The 19,515-nt window shown below is 41.4% G+C and overlaps 1 protein-coding gene across 3 annotated transcripts in view; it reads right to left on the bottom strand.

The window, feature by feature from the left end:
- Positions 1 to 9,505: 9,505 nt before the first annotated feature.
- Positions 9,506 to 19,515, bottom strand: part of STAT4 (signal transducer and activator of transcription 4) — a 98,559-nt gene continuing 88,549 nt past the window's right edge. For 2 of the 3 annotated variants that reach the window (XM_065927710.1, XM_065927712.1), the window contains 7 exons: positions 18,512 to 18,647; positions 16,278 to 16,327; positions 15,949 to 16,043; positions 14,715 to 14,851; positions 14,190 to 14,381; positions 12,457 to 12,523; positions 11,355 to 11,542 (listed from right to left, as the gene is read on the bottom strand). In XM_065927710.1, coding sequence (XP_065783782.1) covers positions 11,371 to 11,542; positions 12,457 to 12,523; positions 14,190 to 14,381; positions 14,715 to 14,851; positions 15,949 to 16,043; positions 16,278 to 16,327; positions 18,512 to 18,647 — 849 coding nt within the window. In that variant the 3' untranslated portion in view covers positions 11,355 to 11,370. Of the gene's footprint in view, positions 10,389 to 11,354; positions 11,543 to 12,456; positions 12,524 to 14,189; positions 14,382 to 14,714; positions 14,852 to 15,948; positions 16,044 to 16,277; positions 16,328 to 18,511; positions 18,648 to 19,515 lie in introns of those variants that run through there. The other variant, XM_065927711.1, reaches the window with a different exon arrangement.

Raw genomic sequence — 19,515 nt, 5'->3', positions numbered from 1 at the left:
GCAAACTTTCTGCGGAGAGAAGAAAATACGACTCTGCTGGAAGGGAAGGGAAAGAGGGTAAATGGGAAGATGTATTGTTGTGGGGGAGGGGCGGGATTCTATTTCACATTTTTTTACTACCAGGGCACAATTGACTAGGGCAACCGTGCCATCACCGGAAACAACCTGGGATATAAGTTCTTTTCCGGATGACGGATTCACCTGTCAGCACTTAAAACCTTGAGCTCGTTGGGCATCCGTCTGCTGGCCCCCGAGGAAGCCGGTCCAGACGCGTCCCACCCGGCACCCGGAACCCGGAACCTCACGCTCACTCACTCTGCGCGCCGGATCCCGCAGGGATAGGCGAGAGCACAGCCGTGCCTCCTCTCCCAGGCGCACCGGGTCGCCTCCGCTCTCTCTGGGGTCTGACTCGCGTTCTTCCGAATGCTGCAGGATCTCTCCGCAAACTCAGCGCAGCAAAGCGAAAGTACCAGCGGAAAGAAAAGGCAGATCCTGACGCCCCGCCTTCTGCCTCCGCCAATCATCGGGCTGCTGCCGCGCTCGGCCAATCGGACACGGCTGTTCCCCGCGCGCATCGCCTCCCCCGGGCCGCTGCTCTGCCAGTCTCTCCTTAGCCTACGGGTAGGGCTCGGGTAGGGCTCGGATTGGGAGGCCTTGAAGCTCAACTGTGTTGCAAATTAAGGGTTATGTTTACACATACTTTAGAGAACAGCTAAAAGAAAGTTATGTGTCTGCTGAGGCCCAAACTGGGAGAGACTTACATTAGCCCCAAATCTGAAAATCCGAGGCAGAGGACACAGGTGGGGGACATTGTCGCTCTTGAATCTCAGCTTAACAGCTTACCTACCTCCATGTTGCTAAACCCGGAAGATGCTTTTCTGTCCTCACCTTATGTGACCACTCAGAAACCTTCTGCGCAACTAACACCTCCATTCTTTAACACTTATTCGTGGGCTATGATGACAACATACCTTCCCTGCGTCTTCCTACCTCTCTGGTATTTCTTTCTCCATCTCTGCCACCAAACTGCTCAGTTTTAAGTGTGGTCATGATACAGATCTGGTCTACTTTACCTACACTTCTCAGGTGGCTCTGTGTTGACCTCGTCCACAGCATCTGTGTCTTTCTAGATAATGTAGAACTTCTACAACCGTACCGTGTCCACACGACTCCTTGAGCGCCACACCCACTGTACAGCCCACATTTGACTTTCCACTTGGATGTCTGGTGAGCTCTCAAAACTAATTATATTCAGAACCATCTCATCATTTTTCTTCTTAAACCTGCCCTTTTTCTAGAAATAACCCATGCCAGAAAATTAGGAGCCACCTTTGATATTGTCTTCTCACCACCCACGCCCACACCAGTCTTCAAACCTTGTTGATTTTTCCTCCAAATACTCTTCAGGTCTCATTGCTTCTGGTCATCTTCTGTGCCATCCCCCCTTTTCTCTCATTTGGATCTTTGCAGTAGATGCCCCAAATGGTTGCTCACTTCAGTTCTTAACTCCCATTTAATCCATTTACCCTGTAGTAGTTTGACTGGTTTGTTTGTAACTGCAAAGCAGATCATGTGTTTGCAAACCTGAAAATCCTCTGATGGCTTTCCTGAATAAAATCCAGATGTCTTAATGTAACCTATAAAGCCTTGGTTTCCTTATCACTTTCTTTAACCTCATCTTGTGCCACTCTGTCCTTCAGCAGGGTTTTTTTTTTTTTTTCCTCCTTCAAATAAGACAAGCTCTTTCTACAAACTCAGGGTCTTCTCACAAGCAGTTCTCCATTTGGAAAACCCCTTTGAGCCAATGCCCTACCTCCCAACTTCTTTGCTGACTAGCCTATCTTTTTGTTGTTGGCCACGTTGCTATTGTGTCTAACCCTTGCGACCCCATATACTTACACCCGCTAGGCTCTTCTGACCATGGATTTCCCAGGCAGGAATACTGGAGTGGGTTGCCAATTCCTTCTCCAGGGGGTCTTCTCAACCCAGAAATCAAACATGTGACTCCGGCATTGGCAGGCAGATTCTTTACCATTAAGCCACCAGGGAAGCCCCAACTCATCTCTTATGTCTCCACTAAAATCTAAGCTTAAATGTCACTTCCCCAGATAGGCATCACTGAGGCCAGACTAGGTCTTCTTGGAAGGTATGTACATAAAATCAATTGGTTCCTCCAAGTATTTAATAGATGGAACTTGAATCAAGCCTAGAATAATAAGGCAATTTTGGGTGGGAAAAAGCTTATATGTGGGCTTCCCTGCTAGCTTAGCTGGAAGAATCCACCTGCAAGGCAGGAGACCCCGGTTTGATTCCTGAGTCAGGAAGATCCCCTGGAGTAGAGATACATTACCCACTCCAGTACTCTTGGGCTTCCCTGATGGCTCAGCTGGTAAAGGATCCACCTGCAATGTGGGAGACCAGGGTTCGATCCCTGAGTTGGGAAGATCCCTGGAGAAGGGAAAGACTACCTACTCCAGCATTCTGACCACTGTTGCAAAGAGTCCGACATGACTGAACGAGTTTCACTTTCACTTTTCATGATTATATGTGTGTCTATTGTAGTTTTCTCCATTCTCATATCTATATACTTCTTCTTGTCACATATTCACCCTCACAAAGTCAGTATTGAACTGATGATAACAATGACTCTTGGTATCAAAGTAGCAGCCCTGTGTGTAAAAATGTGCTAGAACTCCACCCCCCCAAAAAAGTCCTTCCCCTCCTTTTTACACCCTGTTCTAAGGGCCCACACAATGTTTGAGAAAAGCTGACTCTCAGATAGATAGATAGTAGTAGATAGATAGATAGTAGATAATATGTTAAACATATATTTTTTTTCTGGTACTATAAAATTTACACAGAGACTAGCTTCAGTCTTGACGTGTTAATATCTACAAGTAGGATATTTCTCTTTGGCTCTCTGCATGCTGGTTGTCATCAAGTTCTATGGATGGCTCCTTCCCTATGTCTTTAACTGCCTTAATTTCCCCATCATTGACAATGCCCCAGTGTAGGTCTTCCTCAGTCTAGAACTGAAGCGCTACAGTCGATGCCCGTTACACTAACTTTTTCCTGCCCCTTTCCCCTCCGCGGTACTCACCAAACTGTTGTTGGTGTTTACTCGCTCGGTCATGTCTGACTCTGTTGCTCCCCCATGGACTGTACCCTGCCAGGCTCCTCTGTCCATGGGGTCTCCCCAGCAAGAGCACTGTAGTGGGTTACCATGTCCTTCTCTAGGAGATCTTGTCCATCCAGAGATCAAACCCATGTCTCCTGCATTAACCGAATTAAATTCTCTAAAACACCTCATTTATAGTCATTCCCTGCTTAAAAGTCTTGGCAAGTCTCATCGCATTTATGACGAACACCAACTTTGCCTGCTAGTCCGGACCCGCTACAGAATGTCCCTAACATGATTCAGGGTGGTGGGTTACTTTTTTTTTAAATTTTCTTTTCTTTCAAAAAGGCCCATTACGGGGACTAGTACATTCGTAGTGCAAACACCCTCAGGAAGACCTTGTGAAGTTGTGTGCTTTCAGGCGAGCAGCCCGGGCCCCGCCCAGGATGAGGAACAGTCGAGGAGGTGCCGACTGTCAAACGCTGCAAAGTTTCCAGTGACAGCCGGCCCAGCGCTCGGCGGGAGGGAGGCGACTGCTCAGAAGAGCCGTCCCACTTGCTTTCGGGGAAATGGCCTGGGAGCGAGAAGCAGCGGGGCTGAGAGGAAACCGAAAAGCGAAAGTAGAGGCAGCGGGCGCAGTGCGCAGGCGCGGCCCAGGGGCTTTCCAGGGGGCCGCCCGCTGCGCCGCGGGTACCGCCCCCCTCGCCCCCTGCTGCCTCCGGGAGGGCGACATCCGTACCTTGCTTAAGATGCTGGAAAACCTACCCCATCCTCTTCCATCTTGCCTTTCTTCCGGTGGTCTGGAGATGTCAGTTTTTTTTTTCTCCCTCACTTCTTTATCTACACAGTCTGCACACATGCTAACTCAGATTTTACTAGTCTTTCAAGCTCTGACCGCCACCCAGCTGGGCTAGTTGCCCTTTAAGCAGAGATGGGGTGGGGCTGCGGGGAGGCTGGCTGTTTCTTCAACTGCCCTCTTCTAGATCTGCGGAGGACTTGCCTTTTTCCTCTGGCGTCTTCTTACCGCCCCCACCTCTCCCTACCTTCCCCTTTCTGGAGATTATACCAGCGGGAGTAGGGAAGAAGTGTAGTGAAGGAGAACAATCTAGTCACTGGACCATGATTTCCAAAGTTTGGTAGGCCCAGGAAAAATCGTTTTGGTCCAGCCTGCTATCTGTGTGACTTATTGAATGGCCCCAGGAGGCATGAACTGGATTTTTTTTGGACTCTGCTCAACCACTCTTAAAGTGCTGTTATCTACTTAGGGGACCAACCTAGGACCTCCAGTGTGTGAGGGAACCCATCTGACTGGACCACAGTCTCCAGACCGCCTGAGAGTGAGCACCAGTCCCCAGAGCTGCAAGAACACTTTACATAATTCCCACAATACAAATGGACATCTGTTTCCCCCTCTTAGTAGAGGACGGGAGCCGGTATATAATTTGCAGGCACAGTGCAAAATGCAAACAAGGAGCCCCTTATTCAGACTTATGAAGAATTTCAAGAAGGCAGGCAGAGCACCAAACCAGGCGTGGAGCCTCTTGAGTGTTCTGCCCTGTACAGATGCTCACAGTTGCACACCCATGAGGTTTCTAATAGGGGAATTGCAGGGAGGGGAGATTTCTTCTGTAGAGACCTCCTTACATATTTACTTAAATGAAAACTTAGATATAGTGAAGCATTATAACACCACTCCTTCCTAAAGCATTTGCAATAAAATCCAGTGCCTTCCTCCCTCCCTGTAGCGCCCTACACCCTCTGACCTTGCCTCTTTCTCCTACACATCTTGTCCCTCTTTCTCCATCCTCCTCTATGCACCACGCTCCGTAGCCTCTTTCTGTTCCTCAGGTACCCCCAGCTTTTACCTGCCTGGATCCTCAGAATGTGTATGCTCTTCTTGTGCTCCCAGCTGTGGAATGAACTTGCCTCTTCTCATTCTTTAGGTCTCATCTCAGATGCCATCGCCTCAGAGAGACCTTCTCTGACCGTTTCTTTCAGTTACTCTGTATCACATTTACATTCTTCATAGCCCTTGTTAAATCTGTCCTTCATTATTTACTTGACTGTTTTCATCTCTCCTCACAAAGGGAGGGACTTTGCGCTGTCTCATCTCAGGTTCCACGAGAGAATTAAGTCTAATGCTTAATTAGGCATCTGTGTATGAATTACCTTCTCTTCTGTTTCTCTAGAATGGCACTATGTACCATCCTTGGGAGAATTGAAAAGATAGTCAAGCAAGTCACTTCGTGTCTTTGGGGCTCAGATAGGAAACCCTGATTGCAAAAGGTAATGCCTTTTTGAATAAACAGCGCTGGGATAAGGACTCACAAGTTAAATCAAACATTCAGACCTCAGCACAGGCTCCAAGCCTACTGAGCCAAAATTGAGGGTGAGGAGGATTAAGAACAGGTGTAGTCTGAAAAATGTGCTTGAGAGCACCACTTCTCCACACCCCTCAAACTTCCATTTCCACCCTGTGTGGATGGTCTCTGGGGCTCTTTCCATCTGCAGCAGCGTGTGAGACATCTTAAGTGGATGACGGTCAAACCTAAAGTCAGAGAGTATTGTGTGGGATTTTTACTGTGGGTGGGAGTAGTAAAGGCAATGAGTTTAATGAAGGGGAATTAAGGGTAAATTTCAGGAACATCTGATTCATCTGCAAGCAAGCAGATGCTTGGAATGTTCCCTAAATTAAAGGGAAGTTACGGTGAGCTAGTGGACAGTCTGATTCCAGAGCATTTCTATTGTGTTTGAAAGTCATGAATGAGGTGAAGTAGAAAAAACATCCTATGTTTGAGCAGTGGCAAGTATGTTTTGGTTAACTAGTTTGAAGTATAACATTTGGGACTGTTCCACAATTGTAGGGTTTGGAGGATTATAGAGGGAGTTCTAGCTTAATCTTTCAGGCAGATCAAGGAGCAAAGGAAAGAAAAGAACTAAGTATTGTTCTATATTTCCTTCAGTTCAAACACTGAATCATTAACAAATATTTATTAATACTAAGAGGCACACTGTGCTAGATTTTAGGGAAATGACTGTGAACCAGGGGTTCTTGGTCCTTGTACATACAGAGCTTGCTTGGAGTCTAATGAAGACAGATGATAGACAAGCATTTACAACCAAGGTGGAAAGAGCAATGCTGGGTGAGGTGGAGGATATGGAGGAGGCTGAGCTGAGCCCTGCACATGTGCACCTGTGTGTGTGTGTGTGTGTTGGGCAAGAAGGCTTTTCAAACCCTGAAAGATGTGTGACTGTTATTGAGATGAGAGGGTAAGTGGGTTGGGGTTTGAGATCTGAGAGGATACAGCAGAGGGAGGCAATAGGTAAGTATGAGCCATCAAAGAAACTAAAAGTAGTTCAGTCCTGTGTATATTTTGGAGGATTAGAAGCTATTGTTGGGGAGAAATGTTGAGAAATGAGTTGACGACTAAGAACAGACTAGAGGATATATGACTTTGGAAAGATCTGTTGAGAATTAAGAGTCTTCATCCAGAGCTGGGATTCTTAACTAATTTTTTGTGCTGTGGACCCCTTTTGGCAGTTTATGAAACCTATGAACTCTTTCAAAGATTAATGTTTTTTGTTGAATAAAACAAAACACAGAAGATTAAATAGGAAACCAACTACAATGAAACAGAGATCAAAATATTAATACCAGCTTTGTGATAAGTAATGTAAATGTTTCTTTATTAATGGCATCGAGTAAGATCTAGCAGTAGGTCTGGATGAATGCAATTTCAAAATTATGCTTAGCATAAGCAATATTTTGAGATAAGTGTAACAACTGTAGTGTGACAAAAATGTGGTGTGGTTTATGGTTTGTTACGTTTACTCCCAATTGAAGGAAATGTTAAGTTTCAGTTAGAAGTTTCTGAAAATATAGTTCTCACTTTGCCATTCAAACTCCAGAATTCTATCTTTACACCCAAGTTACAAACTGTCAATGCACAGTGCCATGAGCCCTTTGAAGATCTGTAAAGCCCTCTGTCTACGTAGGAGGCCATCCGGAATTCATTGTTGTATTTACTCTAAGGATATTGTCGTAAAAGCTAGCAGTGGGTCTGGATGAATGCAATTTCATGATGCTTTTGTTGTGTCCTCTTTGTGAGGACTCTGGTGGAAAAATGTTCCAGGTCTTACAGATCCATATACATACAACTATATGGATTTGTTGGAAAAAAGTGAATTTTATTGTGTGTAAATTGTGCTTCAATATGCCAGACTTTTAGAACTGTAGTCAGTCAAATCAATCAGTGTTTACAGTTCATTTGAAAAAAGTAAAAAGAATCTGACAGAAATTGGAGTCTGTGCACAGGGAGGGCAGTTTGCTCAGTCTGGACAATGATTGTCTGCTGCTGGAACTCCTAATTCCGATCCTGCTACTGCAGGGAGTGCATGGGCCTCCTGCACCATCTGAGGGACAGAAAACCCCCTCAGCTTTGCCAGATGTGGCTCCTTCTTGATGGTTCCTTGGGGAGCCTTCCTGACTACTTTACAACTTGAGGAAATCTACTGGCAGCTGCCTTCTTTCACCATTTATTCCAGATAAAGTCATTGCTATTCAGTACAATTGGTCAAAGTGTGTTTACATTATAAGGAGTTTGCAAAGGAATTAGGAAAATGGACATCTGTGATTGGTCTTGGATGGTTGAGGGGAGAAGTGAAAATGTGATTAATATTTTGAAAATAAATTTACATTTTGCTTCATTAAATGCTGCTATTTGCTACTAGGCGGCAGAAAAAAAAATATTGTGTAAATGTGGTCTAGATTCCCTTCCCATTACATTTCTATCTCATGCAGCATACCCTATCCTGATCTAAATAGGTATCCCTAGGAATTCCCTAACAGAACCCTATTACTCCCACAAAGATGGTTTTTTTAATGTGAGACTCACACCCTTGGAAATAACTCTTTACCCTGGCATCAAGAACTTGATTTTTATTTTCTGAATCTAAATAAAAAACAGCCACTTATTGGACTCATTCTTACTTAGACCTCTGCCTCTGTTATGGGAAACAAACTATACATGTCCTTGTACATCGACTAAGGTGTCTGTGACCACATATGAAATCTTGACATTCTTCTGCCAGGCTCTATATTTACAAGCTTTTCAAAATTTCTTCTGAAATAAGTAAGAGTCATCATATTTTTAATCTTTTCTAGGGAATAAAAAACTCCTGCAGCATTTTTGGATATCTAAATTCAACTGTTTATGAGTATTTCCTGGTAAGGAATTACCTGCTTAAAGATAAAGCTATAATGGTCATTTTATAGTTCTAAGGGCTTTCCTGGTGGCTTAGACAGTAAAGAATCTCCCTACAATGCAGGAGATCTGAGTATTCTTACCTGGAAAATCCCACGGACAGAGCATCCTGGCAGGCTACAGTTCATGGGGTCACAAAAAGTCAGATATGACTGAGTGACTAACACTTTTGCTTTCATTTATAGTTCTAAATATCAAAATATATACTGATTTCAAACCAAGTTTAAAATTATTTCCTCCACTTCTGCTGCCAATTAATATATTTGAATTTCAGAAAACTGGGCTTGTGGAGAGAAGCAGAGACTGGAAAATGCACCTTGAATTAGCCTGTGGTCCTACATCAAACTGACACCTTCACCCAAAGAATACTGTCAAGAGCTTGCAAAAGAGTAAGAGTGGTGGCCTTGGGACAGGCGCAAAGTTTCTCCTACAGAGTAATCTAGGATCATGTGGGTGGGTATAAAGGATCAGAGATAGGATGGAGCTCAGTTGTATCCAACTCTTTGCGACTCTTTGGACTGGAGCCTGCCAGGTTCCTCTTCTGTGGATTTTTCAGGCAAGAACTCTGGAGTGGGTCATCATTTCCATCTCCAGGGGATCTTCCTTACCCAGGGATCAAACCCGCAGGTCCTGCATTGCAGGTGGATTCTTTACCTACTGAGACATTGAAGAAGTCCAAGGGAGAAGGCAGGTTATATTAAAAGCTTTTTTTCTTTGAAATCTTCTCCATCAAACATTAGCTTCCTCTTGTTTGACCACCTAGAAGATGGGAAATGGGTGAAAGAACTTAGAAGTCCCCCACAAGGAACTGTCATCTCTGACTGCAGTCAGGGCTCACTTTGGACCCCAGCCTCGGGACTTTATGTGGCCGGTCATGGCCGATACCTCAGTATCATGACTTCCTCACCTGACTCAGCAGCTTCTCTGGAGCCGGGAGACATGGAGAGCTCCCCAGGGCTCAGGCACTGGGAGGGCCCACACTATTACTAGGGTTAGCAGCTGGGCGGTGGCACCACTAAGCATCCAGTCCGGGCTAGGGGAAAGATCAAAGTAGACCTGTAGCCCACATACATGTAATTCCATCAGCCACTCCCCTCCTGCATCACCAGGGATGGAGCATCTCATCCTAAATTCCTTCCTCCAGGTTCAAGTTGGATTCATGAGACCAGAGACTATTAGAGCTGGAAAGGCCCATAGCCTACCTAGTCCAACCTCTTCTAGAGGTGAAGAACATACAACCCAGCGATCAAATCACTCAACTAAGGCCAGTGTTGTTATTTTCCTCTTGGTCTTCATTTCCTGGGAGTTTTACCCATGCATCTGCTTTCGGTGTAATTTGCCTGAGATTTGCCACCAGGAATGACTCTGGATCCCTCCCCCTAACAGAAGAGGTGTCCCTTGCAGTGATGCCAGCAGCTGTGAATCCTGAAGCTGGAACAGTGCTGACACGGCAACCAAGAGGCTTCCTAATTCACCTGGGAATTGCTGCTGTTAATGCCCTGTCATTGCTTCCGTCTTGTATCCAGTATGATGACTCTTATTTGCTAGAACTCAAGACATTCGCTTATTCAGAGTTTCCATCAAGCCTTCCTGCTGGTTTTTGAGTAATGTGTATGTGACTTTGTTATTTTTCACCTATTGTGCAATCTTTACATGCAAAGCTTCTAGAGTCAAAATCATAAGTAACACAACAGAAACAAACCCAGAAATGAAGCACATACAAATGAGTCTTTCACTATTATTATATTAACACTGGTTTCTTAAAGTGTTTTATCTCACAAGTTTATTAGAAGCTTGGATCTCTAGCATTTCAATGACATTCCCATTTGGGGGTGTCATAAGAATGAGAGGAAAGCTTCATATTTAATCATTTCCTGGTATATACAAAGCTGAAGAAACCAGATGTGATTGTTGGCAAAGATCAGTCTTTAAAACTTTTTCATTTGCTTCCTTCTTTTGAGTGTCAAGAGTTTATCTTGTCATTCAGCAGAATAGGGAGACTTCATCTAAAATTGAAAAATGAAAATAACCTTTGAGCAAGCTATTGTTTTGCAAATAAGTCACCATTTCTTAGGTAAATATTCTCGTCTACTAAATACATACTTTTCTTCATAATCTTTCTACCAATTAACTACAGTACTTGCAAAAGTAACTGAGGTTGGTCAATTTAAAATAAAAGGCACTTTTTAAATAAATAAAAACTATTTTAAGAAGCCCTATTCATCCCACAAAAACATAATGAAGAAGTGACTGTAAAATGTAACAAAAGTTCTCTTATAACGAAATGATTTAAGTACAACTAACATTGGAGAGTAAGTTTTTCATCCCTGGAAATCTTCAAGAGAAAAAACTAAACACCACTTGATTTCTAGCCAGATATAAATTTCTTGGGGCTCATGGTCTCCCCAAGACACTATTATTCTGATGTACATGCATCCTCACGTAACTGAAGTTCTGAACTGCTTGACAGTATTGGGGAACAATAATAGACTGCATCCTAGAGCACATAGTTGCATTTAATACTATGATTTAGTTCTCAAAAAAGCATTATTATGCTGATATTGATTGTCGTTCATATACTACTTGAAGAAGCTCCCAGGACAGGACAAATGAGGCAAGGAACAATCAAGAAAAATTGGCATTTTTGGTGCATGAACTGCTAACATAAATATTATACTAGACTTACATATCTAATGACTGATATGTGTTATCTGCTAAAGGGGGGACATTGGTGGGGACTGCTGGGGCTGATGGTGAAAGTAGGGATGACGCGTGCTTAGGTAGGGAGGTATACAGGGATATCTTGCCTTTGGGCAGCTTTTGATGGAAGACCTTAAAGCACTTCAGGTCAGCACAGGTGTCTGCTTTCAGTGCTCACCGTAAGAGCAACACACAGGGCCATACAGACATCCATTGTACTATGCTCATGGATTTGTTCCAACAAATGTGTTTTCTCATCTCCCAGGCAGATCTTCACCCCCCTTTAACTCACACACCACCCTCACTTCCTGAGAAATGCCCATGACAGCAGTGGAAAGAAAGGGGACATACTGCAGTTTCGATTGTTGTGGGACTCAGGTTTTCTCTCAGCACCGCATATACACTCGGCGACATGGGAAGGAGGTCCGATGGAGAATGTGGCTCTGTAGAATCACTTCGGCTTGAAGAGGTAACAGAGTAAATATTGAAGAGGATTAAACATAATAGCTGGTGGTGACTTACTGTGTTAGCAACTGTTAGGGCCCAGGGGAAGCCATCCCAAAATGTGCCTCAGTGGCATATTGGTTATTTTTAATCAAATGACTTAAGTTACTTAAAAAAGATCCAAAGTAGGAGGGACACTCAGATCCTTGTCTCTGCCTCCTTGAAAGCAAGAACTGAGTCTCTTCTGTGAGAGGTGCCCTCCCAGTTCTAGAGGTAGAAGAACATCCTTTTTGCTAGAGATAGGGGATTCATTTGGGGCTGAGAAGGCTGTACAAGCCTGAACCTTGTTACTTCTTTAACACCTCAGACCCAAACTCTGTTTAGATTCTTTACTACTTAAGCACCCAAAGCCCAAGTATTTTGTCCTGTCAATTCCTCCCAAAGTTACTGATTTTTTGGTGTGCAATAAGTATAAAAGCTGCCTGCTTTGGCCACTTCTTAAGTCCCATTTCTATGAGAATTCTATGAACATCAATTAAAATTTTTTCCTTTTTCCTATTAATCTACCTTGTATCAATTTTATTATTAGTCCAGTCACAAGAACTTGAGGCGGTAATTTCTACCTCCCCAAAAGAACTCTTTTTAGGGTTTCTTCTATTTGTGACAGAGATTATTGAATTTCAAATAATTCATCATTTGAAATCAGAGTACTCAGCCCACTATGGAATAAATGGCATATTAAAGGGCAACTTTAGAATTCCTTCAAGACAGACTGTGGTGTATCCTAAAGACTTATGGGTTAAAGAAAATGGGACATCAAGCATTAAAATGCTTTATTCTCAGTTATATGTGTGCTGTTTTACCCTTAAGTTTCCAGCTTTTTTGATAAGTTCAATAATAATTATTTTATATGTGGCTAAGATTACTTACATTGTTGAGATGGGGATAAAAACAGAGGGCACATAACCTTTGTCTCCCTTTTCTGTTGGTCTTGAAACTGGAAAAGAAAGGCATGTTGGGGGAAAATGTTATTATTGATAAAATTATAAATCTACAAAAGGATAAGTAATGCTAAAAGGAAGAGAGATAATATAATTGTTTAGTGATTCACAACATTTTTTAGTTGAATAGATGAAATGACATTTCAAATGAGCATAAAATGTACAAGAAGAGAAAAACATATCTCTTGGCAGGACTGATCTAACTTTACATAGTAATGGTCTGAAATGAGTGAGCAAAATTGGGAATCAACTATATTACCTGTCCTCCATGTAGTATTTAAGTTTAATTATAAGGACAGATTTATTTGTGGATTGGGGATTTATAGCAATGCAGTTCTTTTCATTAAAACTGACACCAATTATAATATTATAATGACACAAAGTTTTGAAGCACAGACTTCAGTGTTAAAAGTACAATATTACTGCATTGTAGTAGCAGTAATATTGTGTGCAATCCTCACCCTCAAATTTCTCTGGTTTACTCCACTGATCCAGTTGTAAGGACCAACTGTAATTTTTCAGCTGTAATCTGTTGCATTGACATTTATTATTTCATTTGATCAGATATAGAAACAATTAAAAGCCTCAAGGTTTTTGTGGTGGCTGTTGTCTTTTGCTTGTTTCAGAAGGGGATGAAGGAGGGTGGCAGCAAGTCACTGCTGTGAGGGACAACTGTACCATATTCCTCAAGATGATGCTCATACATTAAGTCGCTGTGGATGACTGTTTTAACAGACTGCATATACTTCTGGGCTTCCCTGGTGGCTCAGACAGTAAAGAAACGGCCTGCAATGCAGGAGACCCAGGTTTGTAACCTGGGTCTGGAAGATCCCCTGGTGAAGGAAGTGGCTACCCACTCCAGTATTCTTGCCTGGAGAACTCCACGGACAGAGGAGCCTGGTGAGCTAGTCCATGTGGTCACAAAGAGTCAGACATGACTGAGTGACTAACACGTTCACACGTTCACATATATACTTCATTTAAAGAAACAGAATGGTAAACATATTACAATTATATCGCTATTTCACGAATGTTCTTTTTATGTATTCAACAAATATTTACCAAATGCCTAGTTTGTCCAGGTATCATTTTCAGCCCTTTAGATACAACCAGGAAAAGCAGGCATGTCAAGACTTGTTATTGATAGGCTGGAAGGTGGGGATAAAGCATAAAGACCCCCTTGTCCCCTCCCTGGCAAAGGAACAATAGTCTCCGAGTTGTGAGACTACAGTTAAGTAAAAAATACAAAGCTCATCAACTCTGAACTTCTTTTGTAAGAAAGGAAAACAGCCTTGCCTGACTTTTAACAGCTTTCTAATCATTACTTCTTTCTTTTTTTCTCCCTAGGCATAGAGGTGAAATTGGTGCCACTCCTACTTTAGAAGGGAGAAAAATGAAACTGTCGGTGGCTGAGACACGCCCATAGCCATGGGGAAGTCTAGCTGCTGATCACTAACTGCTCTGCTAGCTGAACAGTTCCTGCTGTTCTTTTCAGGAACTGCTTACACACTACTTCATTTCTAAGGCTTTGACCTCCACACGCCCCTTAGATCTTATAATGATCAAAGTCAACATAAAGAGAGGAACTTCATTTACTTTACTCCAATCTGAGATTATTTTCCAAAATCTTAAGAAGAAAAAGCAAAATGGAAAGAAACTAACCTTCGCATGGCTGGGAGCTGTAGTGTTTACCGAAGGCTTTGTCTTTGGGAATATCAGGATAGAGGTACTTCAGAGGGTTTTCGGGAATGTTTTCAGCCATAATAACCTTGTAGTCTCGAAGGATGTCAGCAAACGGCAGAGCGGACAGCCGGCCTTTGTTGTAAGGTTCCACAGAATGGAATCTCACTTCTCCTGGTAAAAGAGAAAACAGAGGGAATATTCAGGATCCTGCAGAAATTCTTTGTGGCCATTTTTCCAGCCTACATTCTCTTCATGTCACTGGTTATAAAACGAGGCCAGCCCTTCTCTGCCTATGTAGAGTACAGATGGCCACATGATAGAGGACACCCATATAGGCTGTGAGAAAGTCATGCTACGTTCTTCTGGAACAACCGTAACAACTAATATGCAAACCCACTGAACACATGAGAAATAGAACAACAGGCCACACACTTCTGAAGATGGAAAGACCAATAACCAAACTCAATGCTAATTTCACCTGAATAAATAATAGTGAGCATGTACCGTTTTCAGAATGGTCCACCCAGGTGAAAGTTATTCCTCCAAGGTGGCTTTCACTGAATCTTAACAAAAAGGTCCCGGGCATTTTATCCTTTAGTAAGAGTCGTTCCTTTTCTTTGCTAACAAAGCCCATGATGTACCTACAAATAGAACATGGCATAGTTTCATCTGATCAAAGACTATAATTTATTGCATTCACAAAGAACAGACCTGATTTTGATATAATCAAAAGTCAATAATGCCTAAAATATTCTTATACAGATTAAATATCAATATGTGATGAAGAATGTAAGAAACTGCAACTATTTTCCATTCTATGACACTAAATATGCTTACAAAGGAAAGAAAAGAAAAAGTGACTACTGTAAAGAAGCTATAACAGTAGAGTGCATGCATCTTTTGAAGTTAGAGTTTTTGTCTTTTCTGAATATAAGCCCAGGAGTAGGAATGTTGGATCACAAGGCAGCTCTATTTTTATTTTTTAAAGAAATCTCTGTACTGTTCTCCATAGTGGTTGCACCAATTTACAATCCCACCAACACTGTGCAAGGGTTCCCATTTCTCCACACCCTCTCCTATATTTTATTATTTCTGTTCATAGTAGCACTATGTACAACAGTCAAGATATGAAAGCAACATAAGTGTCCATCAACAGACAACTGGCTTAAGAAGATGTAGTATAATATATATATTATACATATAAAACATATATGATATATATACATACAATGCAATCATAACAATAAAAAAATGAAATATCGCCATTTGCAGCAACATGGATAGATCTAGAGAATATCATACTCAGTGAAGTAAGTCAGACAAACACAAATATTATATGATATCACATATGTGCAATCTAAAAAATAATATAAATGAATTTATTTACAAAACAGAAATAGACTCACAGACATAGAACACAAACTTATGGTTATCAAAGGAGGAAGTGGGATGAGGGGAGGGGTAAACTAGGACCCACGTTGGGAGTAACATATATACACTACTGTGTGTGAAAGAGACAACCAACAAAGCCCTACTGTACAGCACATAATAACAGATAAGGGAAAATAATCTAGAAAGGAATATATATGTACAACTGAATCACTGTGCTATACACCTGAAACTAACATGATGTAAATCAACTACACTGCAATTTTTAAAAAACTGACAGTATAAAAATAAGAACTGAATGAATTCATAATGGAAAATATAATCCTCCATATTATTCCATGGAACTTACCCATCAATCCAAAGGGGAAGAATGTGTTTCTTAATTAGGTCTAAAATTGCTTCAAGCCAGGTCCAAAAGGTAAATGATTTACCAGGCAAGTGTTCCTATTGGAATAAACAAACATGTTAGCACAATAATTGTGTCAGTAGTAATGCTGGTACGATAGTTCAAGTTGCTTTTTCCAGTGAAATATTTATTTTAAATAAGAAAACACTTTAGAGATTCTTCCTAAAATAACCCTATCAAAGAAACCCTCAAAATCTCAAATTATGATAATGGAGGCTTAAAAAGGAACACTAAAAAAAATCTAAATGATGCTATCCTTTCCCCATTTGTACCTTGCAGAACTTGGCCCAGGTGAGATGACCATCACTGTAGCTAGACTGGACTAAAATGAAAGAAAAGAATGAGATTGAGATTTTTATTAAACAATTAGACTCTTCAATTTGGTGCTTAATTTGGATTGCCCTCCCCCAAGCATTTCCTAAGCACCTGCTAAGGGTTTACAGTATATTTAATGCTAGAAACAGTAAAAGTAAGGTGTCATGAAAAGTTTTATCCAGGAAAGAATTCTTTCCGATGGAGGAGCTAAAGATAGCCTTAGGAAGTGTGTGGGTGTCTAGAACCAGGCCTCCATGAATGGATAGGATATAAATTGTCAAAGAAGGAAGAGGCCACTCCAGTAGCAAGAATAATGTAGGTTGAGGCATAGTGGATATGAACAAGGCTTATATATGAGGCCATAAGAGCAGCCTAATGTTGGTAAATAAACATTATAATATAAATCTGTGAAAGCCAGATTGCCAAGAGTCTTGAATATTATCATGAAAAGAATGAACTAGAGGTCCATTTAGCAATAAGGAACCACCACTGAATGTTCCAATCCAGGGCAATGAAAAAAGAATTTCTGTCTAAAATTTCAGGAAATTATAAGAATAATTTGATGAAGAGCTGAAAAAATATGGCTGCTATTTAAACAATATATTTAAAAACCTTATTCACTCATTAGCAAATATTTATTGAATGCCTACTATTGTGCTTTATGAATTAAACAAGGATCAAAAACAATATTTACATTAAGTAAATTTTGTAATATTCCCAATTTATTTAAACATCAAGTGCTCAGATAGTAGATCCAAGGGCAACTCGGCATCCCTTTTAAGTCAAGTTTAACCAAATCACACACGACTCACTCAGTTCAGTTCAGTTCAGTCGCTCAGTCGTGTACGACTCTTTGCAACCCCATGAACTGCAGCACGCCAGGCCTCCCTGTCCATCACCAACTCCCAGAGTTTACTCAAACCCGTGTCCATCGAGTCAGTGATGCCATCCAACCATCTCATCCTCTGTCATCTCCTTCTCCTCCTGCCCCCAATCCCTCCCAGCATCAGGGCTTTTTCCAATGAGTCAACTCTTCACATGAGGTGGCCAAAGTACTTGAGTTTCAGCTTCAGCATCAGTCTTTCCAATGAACACCCAGGACTGATCTCCTTTAGGATGGACTGGTTGGATCTCCTTGCAGTCCAAGGGACTCTCAAGAGTCTTCTCCAACACTATAGTTCAAAGGCATCAATTTTTTTGGTGCTCAGCTTTCTTTATAGTCCAACTCTCACATCTAATACATCTTTGGTTGTACTTTAACTAAACATGTATACAAATTCAATTTTAACTCTTTTTTTGGTGCTAAATGTGTTCACCCTAGGTTTGTCAAAACATACATATCTTCTAAAATTCTTTTAGAAAAAACTTACACTGTAGTCAGTATATGGAGTACCAATGACTATTTTGCAAACTTTAGAAACAGCAGTCAAAACTGAAATTTTCCTGCTATTAATAATTAACTATGACCAGGCACTTTCCTGGTGGCTCAGATGGTAAAGAATCTGCCTGCAATGCAGGAGACCCAGAGTTCCATCCCTGGGTTGGGAAGGTCCCCTGGAGAAGGAAATGGCTACCCACTCCAGTATTCTTGCCTGGAGAATTCCACAAATAGAGGATACAGTCCATGGGATCCCAAAGAGTCAGACATGACTCAGTGACTACCACTTCACTTCCACTTTGGGTAGTTTTTTAAAATTCAAATAAATTTCCTGACCCTGGGATCAGCTGTTTTCCAGTTGGTTAATAACCACTCTAATATTAATATGAAAGACCAAGGCACCATTAAGGCTTCACAGTACATTCAGTGGAAATGGCATAAGAATAAGAATACTCTAGAGACTGGAGTGCCTAGTAGAAAGGAAGGTACTTTAGAACTGGACAGTCCTGGCCTGCATCTTACCTTTGCTACATACTAGCTGTGGCAAGTCATTTAACCTCTGAACTTAGGTATCCTCATGTATAGAATGGATAGAATTTTAAAAAATAGAATAATGAGTTATCCTCAATATTCTGCCTTAAGGAATTTCTGTGAGAAGGAAAATGTAGCATTTAGCCCTATATCCAGCAATATAGTAGGCACTCAATAAATTGTGGTAAGCATTATTATTATTAATAGTAATATCACCCTCATTCTTTAAAACTCTTGAGTACCAGAAACAGGGGCAAGTCCTCCATATATGCCAGCTCTTACCTGTTAGCTTCTCGGCCAGCATGTTGAGCTGATCTGAGTTCAGGCCACGACCAACATATGATGAAAACTGCCAGCTCATTACTTCCAGGAGTTGACTCAAAGTGGCAGATGGAGGATTATTAAAGAAAATCAAGTTCTGAAACAGTTGTATTGATGATTGTATGTATTAATCACACTGAATACATTGTAGTTCAACATATAGGATTCCTGATTTAAACTCCTTAGGTTAACCTAAGTTAACAATACAGATCTATTGTCTCATCTCTGTTGTGCTTTTAAATTAAGACTGATTTTGTCTTTTCCTAAAGAGTTTCTGGTTCTTTGAGTCTAATGTAATATATGGTTCTATCTTATCCTTAAAGGAATCATTGGGCAGTTCTTTAACTTTCCCTGGACTATCAATCAACTCATACAAGTACTTAACACTGTTCAACAAATAATTAAACAGATACTCTCTTCTGAAATAATATTAATCTTTTAAAAAATATTTATTTTTGGCTGTGCTGGGTCTTCATGGTGGCACGTGGGCTCTTGGTCACTGCAAGTAGGCTTTCTCTGTTTGTAGTGAGCGGGGCCACTCTCTCACGGCACAGGCTCGGCTGCCTCAAAGCATACGGGATCTCAGTTCCCAGACCAGGGATCAATCCTGTGTCCCCTGCATTGGCAGCTGGATTCTTAACCATTGGACCACTGGACCAGGGAAGTCCCCTGAAATAATATTAATCTAAACAAAACTTGTATCATGATATTTAATTGGTTTATCATGGGTTAGTACAAGTTATATCTTGACCAGACAAAGCATCCCAAAGCACAAAAATAGTTAAGTCCCAGGCTAATGAAGTGAATCCTATAATATGAATTCATAATTAACTTGGGACTCCCATTTTAGGATGGTCTTTTCTAATATTGTTCTAGATGAGAGGATCTTTTGTATGATCAACTGCAAAAGATCAACTGTTCATAACAGAAACTGGGTCAACAATGACAGAACAGAAGTCTTCACC

Source organism: Muntiacus reevesi, chromosome 3, assembly GCF_963930625.1.
Source record: "Muntiacus reevesi chromosome 3, mMunRee1.1, whole genome shotgun sequence".
Classification (NCBI taxonomy): Eukaryota; Metazoa; Chordata; class Mammalia; order Artiodactyla; family Cervidae; genus Muntiacus; species Muntiacus reevesi.
This window is presented reverse-complemented; position numbering and strand designations above follow the sequence as displayed.